Genomic DNA, 24304 nt, shown 5'->3' on the forward strand with positions numbered 1-24304 from the left:
CAACTTTATACCTCACTGGGCCTGGTTTAAAAGAGAGAAAGCGCTAATGCAGGTAATTGGGGGGGCATTTTAATGGGGGGAAGTATACCCAGGTCTGAGGCATTGCAAGGGGTTGGACCAGAGGACCCTAGCAGTATGCTTCACACTTTACAATTCAAATGCATGTTTCAAATACGCATCACGCAAGGAAAGAGGACTGGGGAGGGAAGAGGAAAGTCAGCGGGCTCATAGAGACACTACTTTTTTTTACAAATGGGAAGGAAGAGGGCTTGAGGTTGCACCTTCTGGTGTGGCTATGCAGTTCCCTAAATCCCTTAGCTCTGTAGGCCTGGTTCTGGTCCCCAGGAACTCTGCGCATGCTCTAAGGAATTGTTGCCACTTCCTGGTTTAGAGCCAGGAACACAGGAAACTGCTTTGTTACCTGGCTTATTTTTGTCTACCTGTAGGATGCTGGGAATTGGAATCTGGGACGTGCTACACGTATACACCTCATGCAAAACACCCACTCGAAAGGCGCACGACAGAGGCAATGAAAAGAAAACGAAACTCTGTGCAAGCTCAGAAACCCTGCTGCCCTGGAAGCAGAGACAAACCTTCCTGCAAAACACAGAAATCAAAACTCAAAACCTGTTACCTGCTCTGGAGGATGAAGTTGCACAACTGCACACCGGCCCTGGGTGGGTGGGTGGGGAATGCACTCTGCACATGCCCAGGGAACCTGCCGCCCTCGACAAACGCGGATAAGCCTTTCCACAAACTAGGAGGGGGGCTGGGAACTAAAAGAAAAACCCTGCAGTCACCGTGATTGCAACACAACCTCAGAGGGTTATCTGCGCCGGAGGACGCAAGTTTCACAATCGCACACTCTTCTGGGAGGGAACTGGGTGGGTGGGAAGAAGAGAGAGACACACACAAAAAACCAACTCCGTGTTCTCTAGAGAGATGGCAATGGGTTTGGGTTGAGGGCGGGAGAGAGAGAAAGAAAGACAGAGACGTACTTCTGTGCCAACCATCCCAAAAAGCAAAAAAAATATTATTTTCCTGCTTGGATTCAGAAAGCCTTCTGAAGGCAGAAATTTAAATTGATTGCCTCTGAATCTAGCTCAAGAGCTAGGCCCCAATTCCCAGAAACCAGGAATGACTCAGAGTACACCGAATTCTTCCTTTCTCCGACGACGTGTTCAGAAAACTTGGCCCGAGGTAACCCGTGGCCTTGCCCGCTTCCCCGCCGCTCGGGGAGGGTGGCACCAGGGCCACGCTCCGTGGGTGGGACGGGCGGGCGGCTGGCGCCCTCCCTGAGGAGGGTGGCAGGCATCACTGGAGGGGCACCCCACAGACTTCCTGGACCACCCCACCCTTTGCAAAGCAAATAAACACACACAAAAAAACAACAATCAACGTCAAGGAGGAACAGGAAATTTAGCAAAGCGTTGCTCAGTCCAAACCAGCCTTTCTCAACCTGTGTGTTGTTGAACTACAACTCCCATCGCCCCTAGCTAGCTAGCAAGGCCAGATCTCGGGGATGATGGGAGTTGTAGTCCAACAACATCGCCAAAAACGGTGCCCATCCCGAAAAACCAAAACACAAGCCAGGAGAGGTTATGATCTCGGCCGAGCAAATCCACAAAAGACTTGTAAAAGCGGAGATTCTCAGCAGGGTAATAATACTACTACTAGGTTCTGGGTTCGAATCCCCACCATAGCTGTCAACTTGCAGATTTGAAAATAAGGGGCCAGCAGCCTCGAAAATAAGGGATCAGCAGCCAAAATAAGGGCTCAACAATTACTTTGATAAAATGCCTATTTTGTTGCGTGCAAATGGCTTTAGATACCTATTAGGTCCATTAATTACCATATAGCACATATTCAACACAAAAAACAGCAACAATTTGTTGTTGACAAAGGACAGCTGGACATAGATAGGGCCCCATTACCTTCAGTAGCTTATTTAAGGGATGTCATCAATAAGGGACAGCAGCGGGACATGGCGCTGGGATAAGGGACTGTCCCGCCAAATAAGGGACGCTTGACAGCTATGATCCCCACTTGGCCATGGAGCTGAATGGGTGACCTCGGGGCAGGCGTTGGCTCTTTCGGCCCGGCCGACCTCGCAGAGGATTCATCGAGGGTGGGGAACCCATGGCAGACAGGGGTTCAAATCCCACCCCCTGCAATTGCACCCCCTCCAGCCTAATCTACCCCACAGGGTAGTTGTGGAGGGAAAGCTGCTTTGCAGAACGCAGCAACAATAAATAAAACACACACACCCTTCTCTCACCGAACGGAAGCCCTGCACCCAGATCTCAGGAAAGGGCGTCAGAGCTTTCGTAAGACCCACCCCAAACATTCGAGGAAGCAATTTTTTTCTGCTCTTAGCAGAAAGAAGACGGGCAGCCGTTTGAGGCGAGCAGAACAGTCGCAGGATGAATGAGAGGTGGGGCTTCCTGGTTTTGTCTCTCTCTTCCCCACCCCAAGTAAATACCCGGACAGTAACTGGGCGTTCCCTTCTGTGGAAAAGCTACGCAAAGAAGAGGTTTGCTAGGGGGAATGGGGGAGAGGAGAGGTTCAACATACACCCACCCCCGCCACCATTTCCCTGTCCCTAGGAAGAACGCACAAGCGTTTTGGTGCCTTGAGCTTATTGGTTTCCTCTTCCCTCCCCAACTCTCTTTCCTCTAGTGTGTGTGTTTCTTTTCAAACAATATTACTAAAGACTGCAAGCCTTTGGGAGCAGAGCTTGCCATATAGATAGAGATATATAAGATATACTGTATTTTCTGGTGTATAAGACTACTTTTGAACCCAGAAAAATCTTCTCAGAAGTCGCGGGTCGTCTTATACGCCGGCTAGAGCAGCAGCTCCGGCAGCAACTCCCCGCCAAAGGACAAAACGACAGAAAATTAAATCAGAGGACACCAAGCTCTCTAGATGAAGCAGAAATACACTTGAAAATTGGCCCCAGAAGCCCCCGGCCACTGGGAAGTGGAGCGGATATCTGAGCCGGACTGGAGACTGGTTTTTTAATTTTTATTTGGTGTGCGTTGGAAGAGGGGTAGTCTTATACGCCGAGTATATCCCAAACTCTGTATTTTAACTGGAAATGTTAGAGGGGTCGTCTTATACGCCGGAAAAATGGTATATACATGCACGCGCGCGCACACACACACACACACACACACACGGGACATATGTCAGATTCTAGGGAGCTTTATTACTTATTAAATTTGTTATTAAATTATTAAATAATTATTAAATTGCTTATTAAATTATGGCCCTGTCCCTGTAGATCTCACAAGCGGTTCACAACATTAAAAACAATGCAACCTTTCACAATACGAAGACGGCGACGAATAACATCGATTCACTAAATAGAGAATGAATATTTACGAAGAGAGATGCACGAAATGGTAATTTTCATGGTTGCAAAGTTGTTTTACAAAGCTCACACCCAGACTGAGACCTTTGGACGGTTCCCTCCCTCCGAGAAGCGAGGTTACAGTGAACCAGGCACAGGGCCTTCTCGGTGGTGGCGCCCGCCCTGTGGAACACCCTCCCATCAGATGTCAAGGAAATAAACAACTATCTGACTTTTAGGAGACGTCTGAAGGCAGTTTAGGGAAGTTTTTAATGTTTTGTCATGTTTTTAATATTCTGTTGGGAGCCGCCCAGAGTGGCTGGGGAAACCCAGTCAAACCCAAGCATACAAATAAAATAAAATAAATAACGTGTACTAAATGCATACAAGATTGCAAGTAGCGCATGCTCAAAATTAAAGGGAATGCATATAACTGGCCAGGATTCTGCGCCAAAACCACTGGGTCTGATTCAGCGCAGCTGTTATGACACAACTAAGACCCATACGCTGGACAAGAACTTCGAAATCAGTGCCAGGCAAGCATCAAAACTTCAGAGGAAGCCAAGGGCAAGTCTTTAAACCCGGCCACCCTCCCGCAACCAGATTCTGCGCCCTTCTCCGCCCCCCAAGACATTTTTTTTGCTACCAAAAGAAAAGTCTCCGCAAAGAGGAAGGAATGTGGGTTTAGCAGAAGCCAGAATAATCAAAGCCAGACCCATCAGAAACAGATGGCCGGCTGCCACTTGGCTCAGCTCCCCCCCACACACAAAAAATGCATGCATTCTTGGCGTGAACCCCCTCCCCCCCGCCATCCATAGGCCAACCCACCCACCCCCCTCAAATTCCACCCTTGCCTCTTCCTGAGGCTCCTTCTCCCATGGGGGCTGGGAGAGAGAGAGAGAGCGTGCAGGAAATAAATCAAAATTCCCCGCCCCTCTCTTCTCTATATAATAATCAGGCTGAGAGGTGGAGGGGGGGAGAGGAAGGAGAAATTAGACTCTTCCCGCCCCCTCTTGCTGCTACTTTGCACCCCAAATCTCGCCCCGCCAGCCACAAGCCCCTCTGCGCTTGGGCAGGAGACAAAATAATAATAATTAACTGGCCGTTCCACAATGCTGCCCTACTATATATTCATTTTTTTAAAAAATAAACGTGGGCCTAGTTTTTTTAAAACCCTGGGCACCACGTAGTAAATTCCAGGGGCCTTAGAAGTGATATAAATGCTCTGGTGAATTTGGCGCTGGGGAAGAATTGCAAACAGAAAACGAAAAACTGGGTGAATACTAAAAGTTGGAGGTCTAATGAAATTAAATGACAGGCATCTGGTTTGCTATTGTGAGAATGCTTCTTTTTACTTATTGGGGCTGCGGGGGGGGGACAGGACGACTGGAAAGGGGCTCACACCTTGATTTTAAATCACATTATCAAAACGCACGTTTTGATCACACGAGGATTAGAAGGACAATCGGTTTTCATCCAGCTATGTTGGAACTCAGATTGGGCTGCCCCCCACCCCCCGGAATTAATGGACACCCCCCAGTTCACCTTGTCCATTAAGTTCAACGGGACCACAACGATTTTGAAGAATCGGTGCCCGCTCGGTTTCCTCTTCCCTCCCCAATGCTTTTTCCTTTTGTGATGTGTTTTAAATTGCGGCTGGTTCTGTTTGTTCATTTCTGTGGCTAGTATGACTAATGGCGAGGGACAAAGCCAGAGATATGAAACGGACCAGGACTCATTTAGGTAATTTAGAACGCCATGAGCCATGTTAGCCCTACTCAGAGTAGACCTATAGCTGAGAGACCCTCATCTCGCTGCCTTTCTCCTCTAGCCTTGAAGGATTACCAACCCAAATCAGTGTTAAGCAGCCTTCCTTGAAGACTCCTGAAATATAATTAAGTTTCCCTTACAGGATTCAGTTAAATCCATCAAAAAGCTAGGCTTTCCCTTTTGGGTTCTCTCTAAAGGCAGCGGTTGCCAACTTATCTAGATCCCACAGACGCATCTGCATTTTGGAGCGAGCCCCACGGCAACACCTCCCTCTAGCCCCTTCTGCCCTCCCTCCACCAGAGCAGGCGAAAATAAAACGAAAATTCAGATTTGGTGCAATTCATCCAGAGCCTCGAAAAGCCCATAGAGATGAAAGAGGAAGTGGGAAAGAGCGGCACTCTTTCACACTTCCTCCTTCAACTCTATGGCCTTTAAGCCTCGCAAAAAAACGAGATCATACAAAGCAGTCACTCCCCCTTCTCAAGTCCCATCCCTCTACATTTAAAGCAGTCACGGTGCACAAAGGATTCTGGGAACTGTAGTTTCAGGGTGCTGAGAGTTGTAGGCGGCGTCCTGTTCCCACCAGAGAACTGCAATTCCCAAAATTCCTCTACAAAGAGGAATGGGCTGTTTTACCACCTTGGGAACTGTAGCGCTCTCTCAGCACCCTTAAACTATAACTCCCAGGATTTTCTGGGGGAGTGACTGCTTTAAAGTGTCAAGATACTGCTTTAATAATAATATTTTTTTTATTTTTATCCCTCCCTCCCCGGCCAAAGCCGGCTAACAGATAAAAATAGCACACTGTACATAAAATATGCACATTAAAGGTTATTAAGGAGATGCAACTTAACAAGGAATAAATTAAGACCCTCACAGAGGGGAGGGAAGTAAGATAAATGGTGACAATTAAAGATGTATTAAAGATACGTCGAATGTATAAATAAAATAAAATACACGCGGAACCAACGATGTCCTGGACCACAGGCAATTGGGGGGGGAAAAGATGTACAATCGAGCTACAAAATTAACCGCACTAAAGTTCCCAAGTCAATACGGCAGCGATCAGGGAAGTGACCCGACAGGAAAGAAGGAAGTTTTACCCAAAGGCTGAAGCAGAGCTCGTTTTTCTTTTGAAATCCTTATTTTAAATGCATGGGGGGGTGTCTAAATTTTTAGGAAAACCAGGCATTTCCAGATCTGGAGGTCACCAGGGCTGAGACAGCCGGCCACTGACCAAGCCCTGTAGTCCTCGCAGGGCGATTTCAGGCAATGGAACAAAATAAGGGCTTTGGGAGAAATTTTCACACACACACACACACACACACACACACACACACACACCCCAAGCCGAAAGTGTTCTTACCTGAGTTTCTGTTAAACTTTCCAACGCTTGCATTACGGACTGCTCCGGTCTGGATGCTTGCGACTGTAGAAGGTGGGTTTTTTTGGGGGGAGAAACAAGGAAAATAAGATAAATCTCTTTTTCCAAAAATCGACAATTTGCCTAGTCCAGTATATCTGAAGGAGCGTCTCCACCCCCATCATCCAGCCCGGACACTGAGGTCCAGCTCCGAGGGCCTTCTGGCGGTTCCCTCCCTGCGAGAAGCCAAGTTACAGGGAACCAGGCAGAGGGCCTTCTTGGTGGTGGCACCTGCCCTGTGGAACACCAGATGTCAAAGAGAAAAACAACTACCAGACTTTTAGAAGACATCTGAAGGCAGCCCTGTTTAGGGAAGCTTTTAATGTTTGATGTATTACAGTATTTTAATTTTTTTTGGGGGGGGAGCTGCCCAGAGTGGCTGGGGAGGCCCAGCCAGATGGGTGGGGTATAAATAATAAATTATATTATTATTATTATTATTATTATTATTATTATTATTAGTCACCTACAGAGCATTCTGAATCGCCTCTAGGCAAGCAGGAAGGAAAAGAGCCCAAGGGGAGGGCTAACTTATCTCCTCACCCCCCCCCGGCTGCCTTTGAGTGACCTGTTAGCTTGCAGAGGGGCTCCAAAAATTAAATTAAAGGTTAGGGAACCTTTTCCTAGCCGGGGGACTAATAGGCCCAGGGCCAATCTTCTGGGGGCCGCATGGCAGAGGTGTGCAGGGCCAGACCTAAAAAGCACGCAGAATTTTACTAGTTTCTGCAGAGTTTGGGTAGCTGTCTGCCAGGGTTTCTTTTAGCTGTGGTTCCTTAGAGCAGGCATAGGCAAACTCGGCCCTCCAGATGTTTTGGGACTACAACTCCCATCATCCCTAGCTCACAGGATCAGTGGTCAGGGATGATGGGAGTTGTAGTCCCAAAAACATCTGGAGGGCCGAGTTTGCCTGCCTTAGAGGATGACTAAGACATCCATCGCCATACTCAATGCCTTCTTGACTACAACTCCCATAATCATTGGCCATTCACACACACCCAGTTGCAGCGGATGGGAGTTATAGTTCAAAGCACCCGGTGGGCGCCACGTCTTGGCTCCTCCTGATGCTGGGGAGATAATAAATGAAACTTATTTACCATTAAGCCGGTTTCCACCGTTGGCACCAGAGTCAACTTGCTCCCGTCTCCAACACCCAGATCTTGAAGTTTGCCCGAATTAAGTCGACTAAAAGGATATTTTGGGGGGGTGAGCAGGGGGGAGAGAAACAGAGGGAGGGAGGAGGGATAAAGCATTGTTACTTTTTTGAAAAAAATACAAATGGTAATTAAATTGCTTACAGAACCTCTAATTATTCATCTTTCCAGTATTTCTCCAGTATTCCCCCTTTCCGCTCCTTTTATGTAAACACAATATAATAAGTCAGTCTCTCTCCCCCCCCCCAGACACAGGGCAGCTGGTATTCCGCAGTCATCCGTCAAGCAACTATCTCTTCGCAGAAACCCACTCTGCCAGACGATTTCAGCGACAGATCTGGGTAGATTATTTTATCCATTCATTCATTGCAAAAAAAAACCCCATTGTATCTGAAGAGAGAAATGGCCATATTTTTTCCAAGGGGAGAGACAGCAAGCGATAAATTTATGGTTGTAAAAAGAGGGGATCCCCCCATATTATATTGCAAGGCCCAGAACCTAAAGGGGAGAATATAGAATAAAATGACATTACTGTTCCCTGATTTTTAAGTCTGAACTGTCCCCCGTTTTTACCTAGTTGTGCGAAGAAGGGAGACCATAAAAATGCATTTTTTTATTATTTATGCATTAAAAAATAAAATAAAAAGCAGTTCAGACAGGGGGTGGGAGGGAAGATAGACAAATGGGGGGGAGATTTCCTCCCCCCTCAAGGGCTCCTCACATAAAGGCAACTGCTTCCTTGCATCTTAGGAACTGATCTGTCTCTCTACCCTAACAAAGCTGAGATTTTGTTAAACAAAGGGAGAGGGAGGAGGAGGAGGGACGCCCCCCCCCAGCCTGGCACTTATAAGCTACTGTTGCAATTAGACTTCCACAAATCCTCTGTATAATTACAAAATAATAAAATTAAAAAACCGACAATACAATGTTTCGGATTCTCTGCAACGTAGGGATGCTCAAATATTGATTTATTTATTTTTAAGCAGGTACGGTTTGCACAGAGGTGGAGTATGCTGGGGGGGGGGCGCGTCCTGCAATTGCAAGAATTAAACTTCCGAACAAAGGACAGGAGGGAGAAGGCCGGGCCAGGATTGGGGGGGGGCAGCTAGATTTGGGGGCCACATTGAGAATTTCCAGCTATGCCCCAGACAAACCCTTTTGTGGGAACACCCCAAAAAGAGGCCAGGACAGATTTTTTTCCTTTGGGGGGGAAATAGGTATAAAAAATATGCCCCCCCCCGGAAAAAAACACACCAGCCACCCACATAAATATTCTCACCAAATATCTCAAATTGTAAGTGGGTAATTTCAGAGTGTGGTTTTTTCTAGACACCCCCTCCCCGTTCATAAACAGTGGGAGAAATGGAAATGGGGGGCTATTCGGGGACAATAAGTATTTTGGGGACACACCAAATCTAGGCTGAAGGCATCTCTTTTATAAACACACCCCTTTTACACGTCCTAGTCTGGTGCCATCACAGGAACCCGACGCAAAAGACAATATATATGCATTTTAGGCGATTTTTTTGGCAAATATGCACCAGCACGTATCAAAAGACAGGTTTATAGCAGGGATATATAAAAAGCGGGGAGGGTCCCGAGTGTGTCATACGTGTGAACACGGGCGCAAACACACACACCCCACGAAAGCAAGCAGAAATGATTTTTATTTTTTATTTCGGCCCCTCCTCGGTCGAAATCCGGCCATTGCAAGGAACGGACCCAAGTCTGCAAGTCACTTCCACTCATTTCAACGGGTCTACTCTGAGAGCGATCCGCTACACTTTCCTGCCCTTCTGAAAAAAGTTGCACGGCAAAGCTTCCCGGCTGAGCTTACTCCCGAGTAGACCATTCCCCCGCCCCAACCCCCCCCCTCTCTCTCTCACACACACACACACCGCGCCGCCAAGATCCCACCAGGGTCCTGGTTCCCCTAGGATTAAGCCCTCCTGGATTCAGCCTCGGAAGCCTACTCCCGAGTAGAACAACGTCTCGGGCTCCGGGATGCAGGTCGAAAAGCGAGGCGCTGGAGCCCAAGCTCTCCGCCGGAGCTGTGCAATTAAAAGGGCGCGCAGCTTCCCCAAGCCCATTCCTTCCAATAGGTCTACTCCCGTGTAGAGCTCGCACACTTTCCACCGAACGCACATCCCTTTCCCACGGGTCTCCTCCCGAGCAAGAGTTCACACCCACCCACTGACACGGAGACGCTGCGTTAAGGTCAGCGGGTCTACTCCCGAGTAAAACTTCGCAGGCTGCAACCCGAACTTCTTGCTCCGGATTTAAGCCTAACTCCTCTACACGGGTATTCGGGGTGGGGTGGGGAGGAAGAAAGGAAAAGGAAGGGGGGAATTAGCAATACACACACACACGCACAGACGCGTACACGTGTAAATTTACCTTTCTTTGTGCAGCAGCGCCAGCCTCTCCCGCGGGACCTTCAGCCTCTGGGACAAGCGCCGCTTCAGACCTTCCACCGTCTCTTCCACGGGCACAGACAGCTCATACCGGGCCCCGGTGGTCGTGTGAACGAGCACATTCATGGACGGCTCGCTCTGAACCGCGTCGCAGGCTGGAGGCCCCCGGCTGCAACTCCTGGGGGTGGGTTGGTGGTCCATTCGATTACCTAGAGCGTTTTTTTTTGGGGGGGGGGAGACAAGGAGACACGGATCAGACAAAAGGAGCGCTTCCCGCGAGAAACCGGAGCGACTCCGCTTCGAGCGTTCACACGGCGCCGGAGTCAATCCGAGTGCGAGCTTTCCAGACGTCCTCCTCTCTTTTCTCTTTCTCTCCCGCCCCCCCCCCCGCTCGCGTGCAAAGATCGCGTAGGGAGCCGACGTCCTTTGTCCTCCTCCCCCAAAACTCACGCTCAATTCTCCCCTCCCCCTTAAAAGACAATGGGAAGGCGACTTTGTAAAACACGCGCACACACAAAAAAAACCCCAAACCTGGTTGAAATATAGTTTAAAAGGTTTTTTAAAAATATATATATATTTAAATTATTTCCTCCCCACCTGAGGCTCGAACCCGCGGCCACACAGACGGAGCAGCGAAGCAGCAGCCGCCGCCGCCGCCGCCGCCAGGGCTGCCGCTGCTGCTGCTGCTGCTCCCGAGGTCTGGCGTGAAACTAACCAGCGCAGAAGAAAGGAGGAGGAGATGAAAGAGGGGAAGAGCTAGAATGAGAAAGAGAGAGGAAGGGAGGGGGGCGGGGCGGCGGCGCCGAGCGAAAGTTATAATGTATCAACGTTCCAAACGGGGGGCGGAGCCTCTCTCCCCTCCCCATTCATCCTTTTCTCCTGCTCTCTCCCCCCCAGCCAATCCCAGCCCTCCGAACGCCCAGACGCCACCGCGGCGGGCCAATGGCGGCCGGCGGGCGGCTCTCCCCCCACGTGGAAAGGGAGAGCGGATCCTCCGCGCAGACCAGCGCCATCAAGCCATAGAGGGAGGGGCCAAGATGGAGGTTTTTTTTTAACCCCCCCTTCTCCGCCCACACGCCTTTTTTTTGGAGGGGGAGGGGTAAGAGCCGGCCCCCGTATTTCCTCCCCCGCCCCGGTCTTTTTTTTATTTTTAAAGGGCCATTCATAATATATTCTTCCTACAACAAAGAACGTTGCAGTATTAAAGAATGAGACGTGTGTGAGATCGATTGTATTGTGTGTGTGTGTATTTATATATATATACAGTAGATAGATAGATATAGATATAAAAATATAAATATATATACATAAATATATATATAGATATATACACATACATAAATATATATGTATTTAGATATATATGCACATATCTATAACTATTTATATATATATACCCCGACTCTTACACGGGAAGACACCCGAAGACACCAAAACCTGCATTCCTGTACCCGTGAAAATCTACGAAAGCATATATATATATATATGTGTGTGTGTGTGTGTGTGTGTGTGTGTGTGTGTATATATATATATATACACACACACACACATATATATGGATTTATAGATAGATTATGTTGTTGTTGTTTAGTCGTGTCTGGCTTTTTATAGCAAAATTCAAGCTTAAACTGAAGAAAGTAGGAAAAACCACTGGGCTGGTGAGATACAATCGAAATCAAATCCCTTATGAATAGATAGATTATATAGAAGCCCAAATGGGGAGGATGTTAATTGCAAGGAGACTGGACGGTTGGTCTTTTTTGTCCTAATTAATGTTTTTTTTTAAAAAAAAGGGAAGGTTTGGAGCCCTGAGACGCACAAAGAGCATCAGAGGAAGAGTGGTATATAAATTTAATAAGTGATGATGATAAATTAATAATAACAATAAGTCATGATAATAACATACAATTTTCAATAGGAATATTGTATCAAGTTTTTAAAGGTTTAGGATAGCTTTTCTTGCGTACGACCAGTCCAATACATATTACTAGGTTATTATCAGTTTGTTTGTTACTGTTATTAGCAATACTGTTTGTACATCGCTAATTGGACTAAACTGGGACGCGGGTGGCACTGTGGGTTAAACCACAGAGCCCAGGGCTTGCCGATCAGAAGGTCAGCGGTTCGAATCCCCGCAATGCGGTGAGCTCGTGTTGCTCAGTCCCTGCTCCTGCCCACCTAGCAGTTCAAAAGCACATCAAAGTGCAAGTAGATCAATAGGTACCACTCCAGCAGGAAGGTGAACGGCATTTCCGTGCGCTGCTCTGGTTCGCCAGAAGCGGCTTAGTCCTGCTGGTCACATGACCCGGAAGCTGGACGCCGGCTCTTGGCCAATAAAGCGAGATGAGTGCCGCAACCCCAGAGTCGTCCACGACTGAGCCTAACGGTCAGGGGTCCCTTTACCTAAGAGGCAAGGGGGGAACCTGGGAGTGTTGGAGATACCTTTACCTTTAATTGGACCAAGACCTCGCAAAGAGGTGAACGAGGTATCAAAAGACAAAACGGTATCTATATCAAAAAGCACAAACTCAAAATCACTCAAAATTATGAACCAAGTACAGTGGTACCTCAGGTTACAGATGCTTCAGGTTACAGACACTTCAGGTTACAGACTCCGCTAACCCAGAAATAGTACCTCGGGTTAAGAACTTTGCTTCAGGGTGAGAACAGAAATCGTGCTCCGGTGGCGCAGTGGCAGCAGGAGGCCCCATTAGCTAAAGTGGTGCTTCAGGTTAAGAACAGCTTCAGGTTAAGAACGGACCTCCGGAACTAATTAAGTATTTAACCCGAGGTACCACTGTACGTCTGGCTATTATTATTATTATTAACCACCCGACATCTGTAAATCTCAGGGCAGTTTGCAACATAAAATAGGACTCGCTCCACAGGGATGTATCAAAGCAAAATACTAGAAAGTTAATCCTATAGGCATGGTCACTACAGAATGGCCCCAACTGCACTGGTCAGCTGCTCAGGGTGTGGTTTCATCTGAATGAGAGTGGCTTGCCAACACCTTCACAGAAGTAAACCCAGCAGGGACTAGGTACTTGGAAACTCAAAAACTGGAAATATAATTCTCCTTTATTTATTTCTTGTAAACAGGTATTATTTATTGTCTTGATTTATGAAGACGGTGATAATTTAAATTATGAGAGTTGTTTTAAAGTGCTTATTATTATTATTATTATTATTGGGGAATGCTTTCCCTGTCCCATTCATTAGGGGGAGGAGAAAGTTTTAAGTTTTCACAGGGTAACTTGAAATTCTTCACATGCCTTCCGCATTTGAGCAAGGGGTATTTATAATTAGGTTTTTTTCCAGGAGACACCTGGCGAGAAAAACTCAAAACTGACTCCCCTCCTCATGTCTTCCCATTTCTGTCTATCCAGACTGATAGAGCCTTGCAGAATATTCCCTTCCTCACTGACCCACCCACCCTAAACTCCCGGATCAAGACCTTGCCCCTGAGACCTGTTCTGAATGAGTATTCGCTGATTAACAGTGCCTCTGAGCATGCGCAGAGTTCGTTCTGCTAAACCTCTCGTGCAAATACACGGAAGTCCAGAAGGGGAAAACCGGCTTCCTGGTTGTATCCAGACAAACCCAATCTCTACTCGTTATTAAGTAATCCCAAAATATTCCCCTGCAATAAAATAATACAACAGCCCTGTACTGCGGTCCTCCCTGCTTTTGCAGAGTTAATCAGAAATAAATACATCTGTGCCCCACAGAACTGTAGGGTCCCAGAACCATTTTTTGAAAGTAGAGCTATATCATGGGACGCGGGTGGCGCTGCGGGTTAAACCACAGAGCCTAGGACTTGCCGATCAGAAGGTCGGCGGTTCGAATCCCTGCAATGACGGCATGAGCTCCCTTTGCTCGGTCCCTGCTCATGCCAACCTAGCAGTTCGAAAGCACGTCAAAGTGCAAGTAGATAAATAGGTACCGCTCTGGCGGGAAGGTAAACGGCGTTTCTGTGCGCTGCTCTGGTTCGCCAGAAGCGGCTTAGTCCTGCTGGCCACATGACCCGGAAGCTGTACGCCGGCTCCCTCGGCCAATAAAGTGAGATGAGCGCTGTAACCCCAGAGTCGGTCACGACTGGACCAAATGGTCAGGGGTCCCTTTACCTATATCATGTTAGGTTATACCCGGAATAAACCCAGCGGAATGTACATCCATGGTCCAAATTAATGGCCTACTCTGGTTAAAAATGGGTTGGAAACAACCTTAAGGCGAAAACTCTCTTTTCAGGACATGCATCTAGCAAGCTAGAGGCCTGAGCTCCCTTGTGGAAGCACGGTGAAAATATGAGAAACAAAGAATGTATCGGAGCATGCGCAGAGTGCCGCAGAAACAGGGACATAGAAGGCCGGCTGTTGGTTTATCAAGCTCAGTTTTGTCTACTACAGTGAGTGGCAGTGGCGGCCTAGGGTTTCAATGAAGGAAACTGCAGATGTGAGGGACTCAACCTGTAAGAAGAAGAGGAAGAAGAAGAGGAAGAAGAGGAAGAGGAGGAAGAAGAAGAAGAAGAAGAAGAAGAAGAGGAGGAGGAAGAAGAATTTTTATACCCCATCCATCCAGCAGGTTCTCTACCAATGATTGCCCTCTTGCAATGTTGGAGCAGGAAAAGTCTACGTGTGCAATTTGGCAGAACATTATTATTATTATTATTATTATTATTATTATTATTATTATTAGATGCTTGCATTCCCAGGCAACCCTCCTGGTGTCTCTTTTCTGATTAGTTGCATTTCTGCCCCCTGTAAGAGCCTCAATGCAGCAATTAAAGCTCTCCACCCTACCTTTTACCTGTACAACAACTTTATAAGTTAGGTTAGGAGCAGAGAGATAGAGAGAGATACAGAGAGGCAGGCAGGCAGGCAGGCAGCAGAATTGGCCCAAAGTCACTCAACGAGCTTCCTGGCAAAACAGGGGTACAAATTCAGCTCTCCGGTTCCCATCTATCGCTCTCACCACTGGGCCACGTTGCCTTGCTGCACAGGCCGGGCTGTCAGAGCCAGGAGTTAGCGCTGTTATTCCCTGAAGCTGTGAGGGCTTGTTGCCTTCGTCCCATCGCTGCTACGATTCAAAACGGCACCCTCGAGTCTTTATAGGATTCGTGGAAGGGAACCCAGAGGTCATCCAGTCTGACCCGCCACCGGCTCGGGGTAATCTAGCAGGAGGTTCCTTCCGAATCTACTTGCACCATCGAGGCCCCACACAGGCAATAGTGAGCCGAATGAACCGACGCCCAGACTCCTTATGAAGCATCTTCTTGAGACTTGAGAGGTACGTTCCAAAATCTATCCAGAGAAGCAAGTTTCTAGTCCTTTTGAGAGTTAGACCTGTGAATTCACTGAATGTAGCAAAGGGGATACCTAAGATTTGTCGCGGAAGGAAGCCGGCGTTTCAAGAATAAACTACCGAGGGAGATGCATTTACTGCCTAGCCGATAATGCAATTATTAACCAACAAGCAAAATTCTATATTAGATGTACTTCTTGGGTGGATTGCAGCCAGTGTTTAAGCCGTACGCAAAATGGGCCTGTTGAAATTCACAAACATGGCTTACTGAGGTCCATTCATTCCAATGGGTTTACTCCGAGTAGAAGATAGCTGGCTGGAAATTATATGGATCGATGCATTCTCAATGCAGATAATTTATTATTATTATTATTATTATTATTATTATTATTATTATTATGCAGATTGGGTGACAAGGATTGAGTACGGTGATAGATTTTGGGTCTGGGATGAAACATCTGGGTTACGCTTGACTTGCAATCCTGCGTCTATTTACTCAGAATTAAGTCCCAGCGGTAATTATTCTCCAGTGCTTTACCAAATGAGGGGTGCAGGTGGGCCTGAAAAAACCCCTGTCCATAATTTAAACTGCAAATTGGCTTAGTGGTTAGGGCTAACTGCCAGGGGAAATCACTCTGTACGTCCTCAGAGGCACTCTTGACCAGCCAACACGCCGCTGCAGGGGACTGGTTGATGGAGGCAGGCGTGAATTGTCGGTAGACCTGGCTAATATTTCGCTTGTGGGTTTGGGGTGTGTTATCACCAGTGTGTTGATAAAGCGATCAAATCGATCTAGTAGCTTTGCGGTTGCTGAGCTAAGATCCCCAAAGGAGATCAACACGGGAGTTCCTTTGCTGGGACTAAAAGGTGTAGAGAATAGGCAAGCTTGGGCGGTTAAACAGGGCTCTTTGTCGCCAGCACTCTGTTAATACCCGCAAGCTTGCACATCTCCTTAGCCAAACCCGGCTGCTCCACATCAAGAAATATTTCCTCATCTTAACTTTCCTGATCAGGGGGAGAAAGAGGTACTTTAAATAAATCAAAACTCTTTTTGTTGTTGTTGTTTAGTCGTGTCCAACTCTTGGTGACCCCCTGGACCAGAGCACGCCAGGCCCTCCTGTCTTCCACTGCCTCCCACAGTTTGGTCAAACTCATGCTGGTAGCTTTGAGAACACTGTCCCACCATCTTGTCCTCCATCGTCCCCTTCTCCTTGTGCCCTCCATCTTTCCCAACACCAGGGTCTTTTCCAGGGAGTCTTCTCTTCTCATGAGGTGGCCAAAGTCTTGGAGCCTCAGCTTCAGGATCTGTCCTTCCAGTGAGCACTCAGGGCTGATTTCCTTCCGAATGGAGAGGTTTGATCTTCTTGCAGTCCATGGGACTCTCAAGAGTCTCCTCCAGCACCATAATTCAAAAGCATCAATTCTTCTACGACCCTTCGCAAACAGGAGCACAGGGACCTTATACCAAATCAGACGACAGTCCATCGATTCTAGCTCAATATTGCTTACAGTGACACAGCGTTAGAAATTCCTAAGAGGTTGCAACTGACTCTAAGTTCACCCAGTGAGCTTCCTAGCAGAGTGGGGATTCGAACTCTGATCTCCCAGGTACTAGTCTGGCGCTCTAACCCATGAATACACAAACTAAGTCCCGGGGGTCGGATCCGGCCCCATCGCATTCTCAATCCAGCCCGCGGACGGTCCAGGAATCAGCATGTTTTTTCATGAGTAGAATGTGTCCTTTTATTTAAAATGCACCTCTGGGTTATTTGTGGGGCATAGAAATTCATTCTTTTTTTTTCTTTTTCCAAAATATATTCCGGCCCCCCACAATGTCTGAGGGACCGTGGACCGGCCCCTGCTTAAAAAGTTTGCTGGCCCCTGCTCTAACCACCACTACACCCCACCGGCTTCCTAGATCACGTCTGCTATGGGGCAGCTCTATAAATTATGTAGGTAAATAAATAGGGGGAAAGCAAAAATGTCCCTTAGAGAAGGATCCGAAATATTTTCCTTGAATCTGTTGTATTCTGGATTGTTTTGATAATTTCATGTGCTCTAAATGGCTTTGAGACACCCCCCCGAAATATACATCAAAATACTACTACTACTACTACTACTACTACTACTACTAAAATCCATGGGGGGGAATAGCACCTTGACATTCCATTGTGGCAACCATAACCTCAGTTTAAGGTCCAGTCGTGGCCGACTCTGGGGTTGCGGCGCTCATCTCGCTTTATTGGCCGAAGGAGCCGGCATACAGCTTCCAGGTCACGTGGCCAGCAGGACTGAGCCGCTTCTGGCGAACCAGAGCAGCGCACGGAAACGCCGTTTACCTTCCCGCCGGAGCGGTACCTATTGATCTACTTGCACTCTGACTGCTTTCGAACTGCTAGGTGGGCAGGAGCAGGGACCGAGCAACGGGAGCTCACCCCGTCATCGCGGGGATTTGAACCGCCGACCTTCTGATCGGCAAGTCCTAGGCTCTGTGGTTTAACCCACAGCGCCACCCGCGTCTAAGGTAGCACCTTAGAGACCAACTAAGTTTGCTATTGGCATGAGCTTCCGTGCGCATGCACAGTTCTTAAGAAAACTGAGTTGGAGTGATCTAGAGACAACCGGAACAATTTTACCAGCAGGGGGAATATTATTCTCTGGGAACCGGTGGGTTTTGGTGGGAGAGGATAACGCAATCAGCAAGATGACGAGGAACCCTTACGAAGCCGTGTCATCTATAATCTGACACCCACAGGTTTAAAATCTGGGGTCCTTTGAGGTCGTGACGCACAGTGATGGCGAGATCTTGGGGTTTTTATTCCCAACGCCTCCTCCTCCACCTCCTTTTTTCTGGGAAGCTGCTGAAGGGTGGCGCAATCCTGTCCATGCTGAGCAAAGCCCCTTTGGGTCCTAAACGTGCTTCTTCGGGCAAGGACCTTATTCGGCTCTGTTGTCTTATTGTCAGCCAAAAGGCAGTGGCGTAGCGTGGGTTGTCAGCACCCGGGGCAAGGCAAGTAATTTGCGCCCCCTAACCCTAACCCCCAGATGTTGCGCCCGGTGCGCCCGGCCCCCCTTGCACCCCCCACGCTTCGCCACTGCCAAAAGGGAACGGGGAGCTGATCTGGAGTGGCTCTGGATTGAGCCAGCAAAACAAGGGCACCCCCTGGTGGGGAAAGGGGAGAATTAAAAGCCCCAGGAACAATAGGTGCATGGGGGGGGGTTAAGGCATATTTGGGGGTGGGGAGACACGAGGGGTGGCCAGGCCAAAGGACTGAAATCCCCTCGTTGGTGGTGAACCGCCTTGGGCGATCCCAGAATTTTTTTTAAAAAGGGGGGCTGTATGTCAGCTTAAAGAGAGTTTCGTAAGCAAATCGGTACATATTTGATGCAGATTTTTTAAAAAAAGATAGTCCCCCCCTTTTGACCTGTTTTTCAGAGGGAGGTATATTTTTTTAAAGATCCAAAATACACAAGTCGTATATCTTATAATACCTACTTATGGATTTAAATTGATGGGCATGGCTGGTTTAAGTCCTTTAATTTCAGTGGGCCTAACTCTGCGTTTTGATGGGATGCGGGCGGCGCTGTGGGTTAAACTACAGAGCCTAGGACTTGCCGATCAGAAGGTCAGCAGTTTGAATCCCCGCAGTGACGGGGTGAGCTCCTGTTGCTCGGTCTCTGCTCCTGCCAACTTAGCAGTTCGAAAGCACGTCAAAATGCAAGTAGATCAATAGGTACCGCTCTGGCGGGAAGGTAAACGGCGTTTCTGTGCGCTGCTCTGGTTCGCCAGAAGCGGCTTAGTCCTGCTGGCCACATGACCCGGAAGCTGTACGCCGGCTCCCTCGGCCAGTAAAGCGAGATGAGCGCCGCAACCCCAGAGTCGGCCACGACTGGACCTAATGGTCAGGGGTCCCTTTACCTTTACCTCTGCGTATTGGGGTTTAACACGTAGTGAGTGCCCTTTCAGGAAGGGGCTTGCAAGGGGTTTGGGAGCAAAAGATGCTCACCTACCCAAATAAATCTATGCCTGAATATGTCACAGGGACTCTGCTTTCTTCAGTCCAAAGCAGGCTGAGCCAGGCGAAAGGAAAAGGGGCATGTGCAGAGTGCAGTTTGCTGCTGAGGAAAGGCATTGCAGATAGATTCCAAAACAAGGCCCTTGCCCTGTGCATTTTAAGCACCCGTCCCCCCCTTGCAAAGAATTCCGGGAACTGCAGTTTGCTCCGCCACCGAGCCTCAATCCCCAGCGCCCTTGAACTACAGTTCCCATGATTCTTTGTGTGGCGGGTGCTTTAAATGGGCGCCGAATGTGCTTTAAATGTGGGGTGCAGATCTGCAAGGCAGGCCAGAAAGAGAGAGATCCTTATTCGGCAAAATAAAGGGAAGCAGGAGAATTATGGGATGCACACGGCCACCGCTGCAAGGCGTGGAAAAAGTTAAGCGGAAAACACTGGCGCCGGGAAATGCCACCCCTCTTCCCATGGTAGAGCACATTCTTACGCACGGTCCTACCTTGCAGGAGCAGAAGGCTACCGGGTGAGGAAAACCTCCGAGCCATTCTAGAGACCCTCCCTTTGCCCCCAACTTTGGCCCAGTAAGCCTGAGGTCCTAGCAGGCTGCGAGTGCCACACTCAGTGTACTTGGAAGATTGGCACCTATTTGGCCTAAGAGCAAGCTTCGGGGTCACACCGGGCTCTTTGTCCTTCTCTGACGAGGAGTCCCCAGCCACCTGGAAGCTTGTGACACCTGGCAAAAGAGGGCCATGCCAGCCCCACCTTTGCCAGCGGCGCGAACGACCTTCCACGAAACACAAGAGCGCCGTCGCGGCTTTGCCTCCCCCCCCCCCCGACGCTCGAGGTGTGCGCAGGTCTGAAAGCAGTGAGGCAGGAGAGTTCCCCGTGCCATAGTCCTCAACAACCTCTGCCAACCTCACAGGGCGTTTCGGAGGGGGAAAAGAAAATAAAACGAACCCGATTGCCCGAATGACACATTCTTGGCTCGCCCACTCGCCTCCTTCCTTAACCAAAGGCGCAGGGAAAGATTTATGCGATAGTTCCCACCTCCAGAAGTCCTCAGAGCGAAGAGATCCCAGCCTCCAGCCTCTTCTCTTTCTCCCACGGAGGTTATTAGATAAGGGAGTAACTCTGGCTTATTTCAGCAGGGAAAGGAAACCCGGTGCCTCAGTGGAACAGGCGTGTGAAATGGGCCCATCAGGCTCACGAAAGAGGCAGTCGCAATGGTTGCCTGGAACAACAGAGAGCCATCGCGGTGCGGTGGTTAGGCTGGGAGAGACCAGGGTTCGAATCCTGGCTCAGCCAAGAAACTGAGGGGCTTGGGGGTGGGGCAGCCGCTGCCTCTCAGCCTGACCCACCTCACAGAGATCAAATGAGCGCTAGGACCTGGGAGTGAGACCCTCACCCAGCCATGAAATTCACTGGGTCACTTTGGTGGCTTTGCCACTGCCTCTCAGCCCTTACCTACCTCGCATGGTTGTTTTGGGGGATTAAATGAGGAGGGGAAGAACTAGGTGCTCTGCCTTGGGAAGAAGGTAAAGGGACCCCTGACCTTTAGGTCCAGTCGTGGCTGACTCTGGGGTTGCGGCGCTCATTTCGCTTTATTGGCCGAGGGAACCGGCGTACAGCTTCCGGGTCATGTGGCCAGCAGGACTGAGCCGCTTCTGGCGAATCAGAGCAGCGCAGTTCACCTTCCCGCTGGAGTGGTACCTATTTATCTACTTGCGCCTTGACGTGCTTTCGAATTGCTAGGTTGGCAGGAGCAGGGACCGAGCAATGGGAGCTCACCCCGTTGCGGGGATTCGAACTGCCGAACTTCTGATCGGCAAGCCCTGGGCTCTGTGGTTTAACCCACAGCGCCACCCGTGCCACCTTGAGAAAGATGCCATATGAATAAAAATAAGAAATAAAGTCTGGGGAAAAGCCACACACACACGGCCAAGGCTATTCTCCTATCCAAGCACAGGCCTAGTTTTCTTGTAGGCTTCTGAATAGCACAGACTGCATTCCGCCAGGGAGCAAGCAATGGCGGTTCTCATGCGGCTGGGGTTCAAAGTGCAAGGTGCTTAGGTCAGCCAGGTGGGGGCAGAGCCCCTGCCCCTTTCCAGAACCGAAATTAAGGTACTGCCACACTCTCTGCGGGTTCCCAGCCTCACCACTGTGACATATGAGCCCAGGAACCCCTTCTGGAAGCGGCGCCCTCGAGGCATAAGGGCGGGGGGGTCTTGTGTCCTTGGAGGCTAAAGTAGACCCCCCCCCTTTTGATCGGGCTATGGAAATACGGGGTGGGAAGAGGAAGAGGGCGGGGGGGAACGGGAGACCAGATGAATGGGCAGCGTTAACAATGCGAGCGGGTGGGAGACGCACGGAGAGGAATATCTACGTGGGCAGAATACATTTCAGGGTGTGGGTCTTCTGTATGGTTTGTGTGGCTCCTCCGCCTCCCCAGTTTTTGGCAAAGCAAAAATCCGCCCCCCCCAAACCCCACAGCTAAATCGAGCAATGAGAGATGCCCTTCCGTCTTGAAAAATAAGCCAGTTAGATTAAGGACTGGAGTTTCCAAATCTAATTTCTCTCTCTCCAAAAGTGGTTTTCTTTCCACAAATATAAGGCACAAATTTGCCTTCCATTTCCGCAGATGGACAGAGAAGTCCATGGAAAGACAAGAGGAGAGAGGCGGCGTTATAACAAACCACCCCCCCTCAAACAATGAAGAAAACACCCACCCACACAAACCCGAAAATTGTTTAAAGAATTTTGCAGTTTTGCGGCTTCCCGAGAAACACCCGTGTGCGTGTGAATTAAGCCTCTAGCCCTCAAGGAAGGGAGCTTAGGCTGGGCTGTGTTGGGGAAGCTAAAGAGCACGCAAGTCTCTCTTTTTCGGCACCCCCGACAGATCCAGCAGACGATTATTATTTCTCTCGCCGCCCCCCCCCCCCAATAAAATCCCAAATGGTTTTGGTCTCTCATGACCACAGTGCTCTCTGCATCTGCATTTAAACAGGATAAATGGATGCTGAATATATATATATATTTCTAGTGGTGTGTATTGGGGGGGGGGAGGTAATCTTGTTTGGGCGGAGGGGGCCACCCGCACCCCACCCCGGAATTTGGCTGAGTCTCTTATCCGCAAGAACAGAAGATTATTCTTGAAGAGTCCCTGGCTCTCGCCTCTCTCTAACACGGCAAGGGCGGTAGGAGGGGGGGGGACGGGACTCGGATGTAAAAGAAAGGAGCTTTTGATGAATGGTGTGAGTCTCCTCCTTTCCCCCCGCCCGCCCTCCGCAAGAGCCCCCTCTCAAAAAAAATATCAGGGTATCTTTCGGAGAGCCTTCCGGATAACCCGGTGAAATTTCTTTATAAAGGGGGAGCAAAAGAGAGAGAGAGAGAGAGAGAGAGAGAGAGAGAGAGAAATGCAAAGATCCATTGGCTGCTAGTTCGTGGGACTTCAGGAGGCCCGATCTGAGGCGCTTTCCCCGCTTACTCGGGAGTAAGCTCCTCGACGGCGCGCGCTTTGCAAGCTTACTCAGTGAAGCAAGTCTCATGGGTTACGTGTATGTGTGAATTGACGCTCTATCTGTGTGCTTGTAAGGCAGACGTGTGTGTGTGTGTGTGTGAGAGAGAGAGAGAGAGAGAGAGAGACCCGTGTGTGCACGAAACAGACGTGCGTTCGTGTACAATAGACCCGTGTGAGTCTGTCTGTTCGCTAGACCAGTGCGTGCGTAAAAACGCACAGCCGCAGTGGCAATTGAAACTCAAACGCGTGACGGATTTTTCACGGTGGAAAGACTGGTTTTGATTTCTGCCTGCCTGCCCCCACCCCCCTACCCCCTTCTCCTCACAGAAGCCCCAGCGACGACATGGAAAATGTCAAAGGGATCTTCTGAAATGTGATCCACGGGAAGGAGGCTTGAGCGAAGCCAGGCGTTTCCCTGGGAACTCTTTTGTCTAGCCAGTTTGGAGAGGAGCCCGTTTGAGAGCATTTCCCTTCGAGATGAGGGGTGGGGGTGGGAATGGGTGGGGGAAGCAACTGCCGAAGCGGCGCAGGATTCGACCCCGGAGGAGCAAGAGCCAGGCACGGACGGGCCCCACCGCCCGGGTGTGGGGAAAAGGATCTCCTTGAGAGAGAAGCCAAACCGCGTCGGGCCATAAAGGGACTCACCAAAATCCGCCAGGAGACGCCGCCTTCTCCGCCGAATCGCTCCCGAAAACGAAATAAAAAAAACCCTTTCAGGAAATTTCTCCCCAAAGCGGAAAATTGTATCCTTTGTCTCCAGACGGGTTGGCAGGTCCTCACGTGGCGGGGAAACCCTTCGGGAGAAGAAAAGACCCTTTCTTGCGGATGTGGCAAGGGGGAAAGAAAAAAAAGCGCAAGGTGAATCTCGCCCCTTCCCTACAAAGAGGGAGGAAAAATATGTATGTAATCCTTCTCCAGAGGCGTCGTCCGCTTTGCCTGTGGTGCTCAGCCGAGTCTCTCGCTCCTTCCAGCCAGCAGCGCTGCGGTTTTGCGTGGTTCTTTTATTTTTATTAAATGAAATGTTCGGGAGGTGCGCGAAAAGTTTTTATCCCACACAGAACCCAAGGGCTGACAGTCACATTATGCTGGGTGGGGCTTGGGAGAGGGAGGAGGGAGGGAGGGAGGGAGGAGGGAAAGAATGAGAGGGAGAGAAGAGAGCCCTGCTGAGCATTGCAGACTCAGCAAAGGGATTTGCACACTGGCGCTGACGCAACACTGAGCATAGACGGCCGCTTGCCAGACTTCGGCTGCCACTCTCAATCTCTCCCTCTCCCTCCCTCTCTCTTTTGGGCCAGTTGCCCGTGGCGGCCGCTCCATGCTTCCCACTCGGCGTCCTGCCACAGGGCCCCAAACCAGA

The 24304-nt window shown here is 49.3% G+C and overlaps 1 protein-coding gene across 2 annotated transcripts in view; it reads right to left on the bottom strand.

Moving 5' to 3' along the window:
• Positions 1 to 24022, bottom strand: part of MIDN (midnolin) — a 42617-nt gene extending 18595 nt beyond the window's left edge. Inside the window, exons 1-4 of one of the 2 annotated variants that reach the window (XM_082206488.1) lie at positions 23593 to 24022; positions 10097 to 10322; positions 7643 to 7730; positions 6492 to 6554 (exon numbers count right to left, since the gene is read on the bottom strand). In XM_082206488.1, the coding sequence (XP_082062614.1) occupies positions 6492 to 6554; positions 7643 to 7730; positions 10097 to 10314 (369 nt within the window). In that variant the 5' untranslated portion in view covers positions 10315 to 10322; positions 23593 to 24022. Of the gene's footprint in view, positions 1 to 6491; positions 6555 to 7642; positions 7731 to 10096; positions 10323 to 10710; positions 10866 to 23592 lie in introns of those variants that run through there. The other variant, XM_082206489.1, reaches the window with a different exon arrangement.
• Between the last annotated feature and the right edge of the window lie 282 nt (positions 24023 to 24304).

Source organism: Podarcis vaucheri (assembly GCF_965113315.1).
Source record: "Podarcis vaucheri genome assembly, chromosome: 18".
NCBI classification, from domain to species: domain Eukaryota; kingdom Metazoa; phylum Chordata; class Lepidosauria; order Squamata; family Lacertidae; genus Podarcis; species Podarcis vaucheri.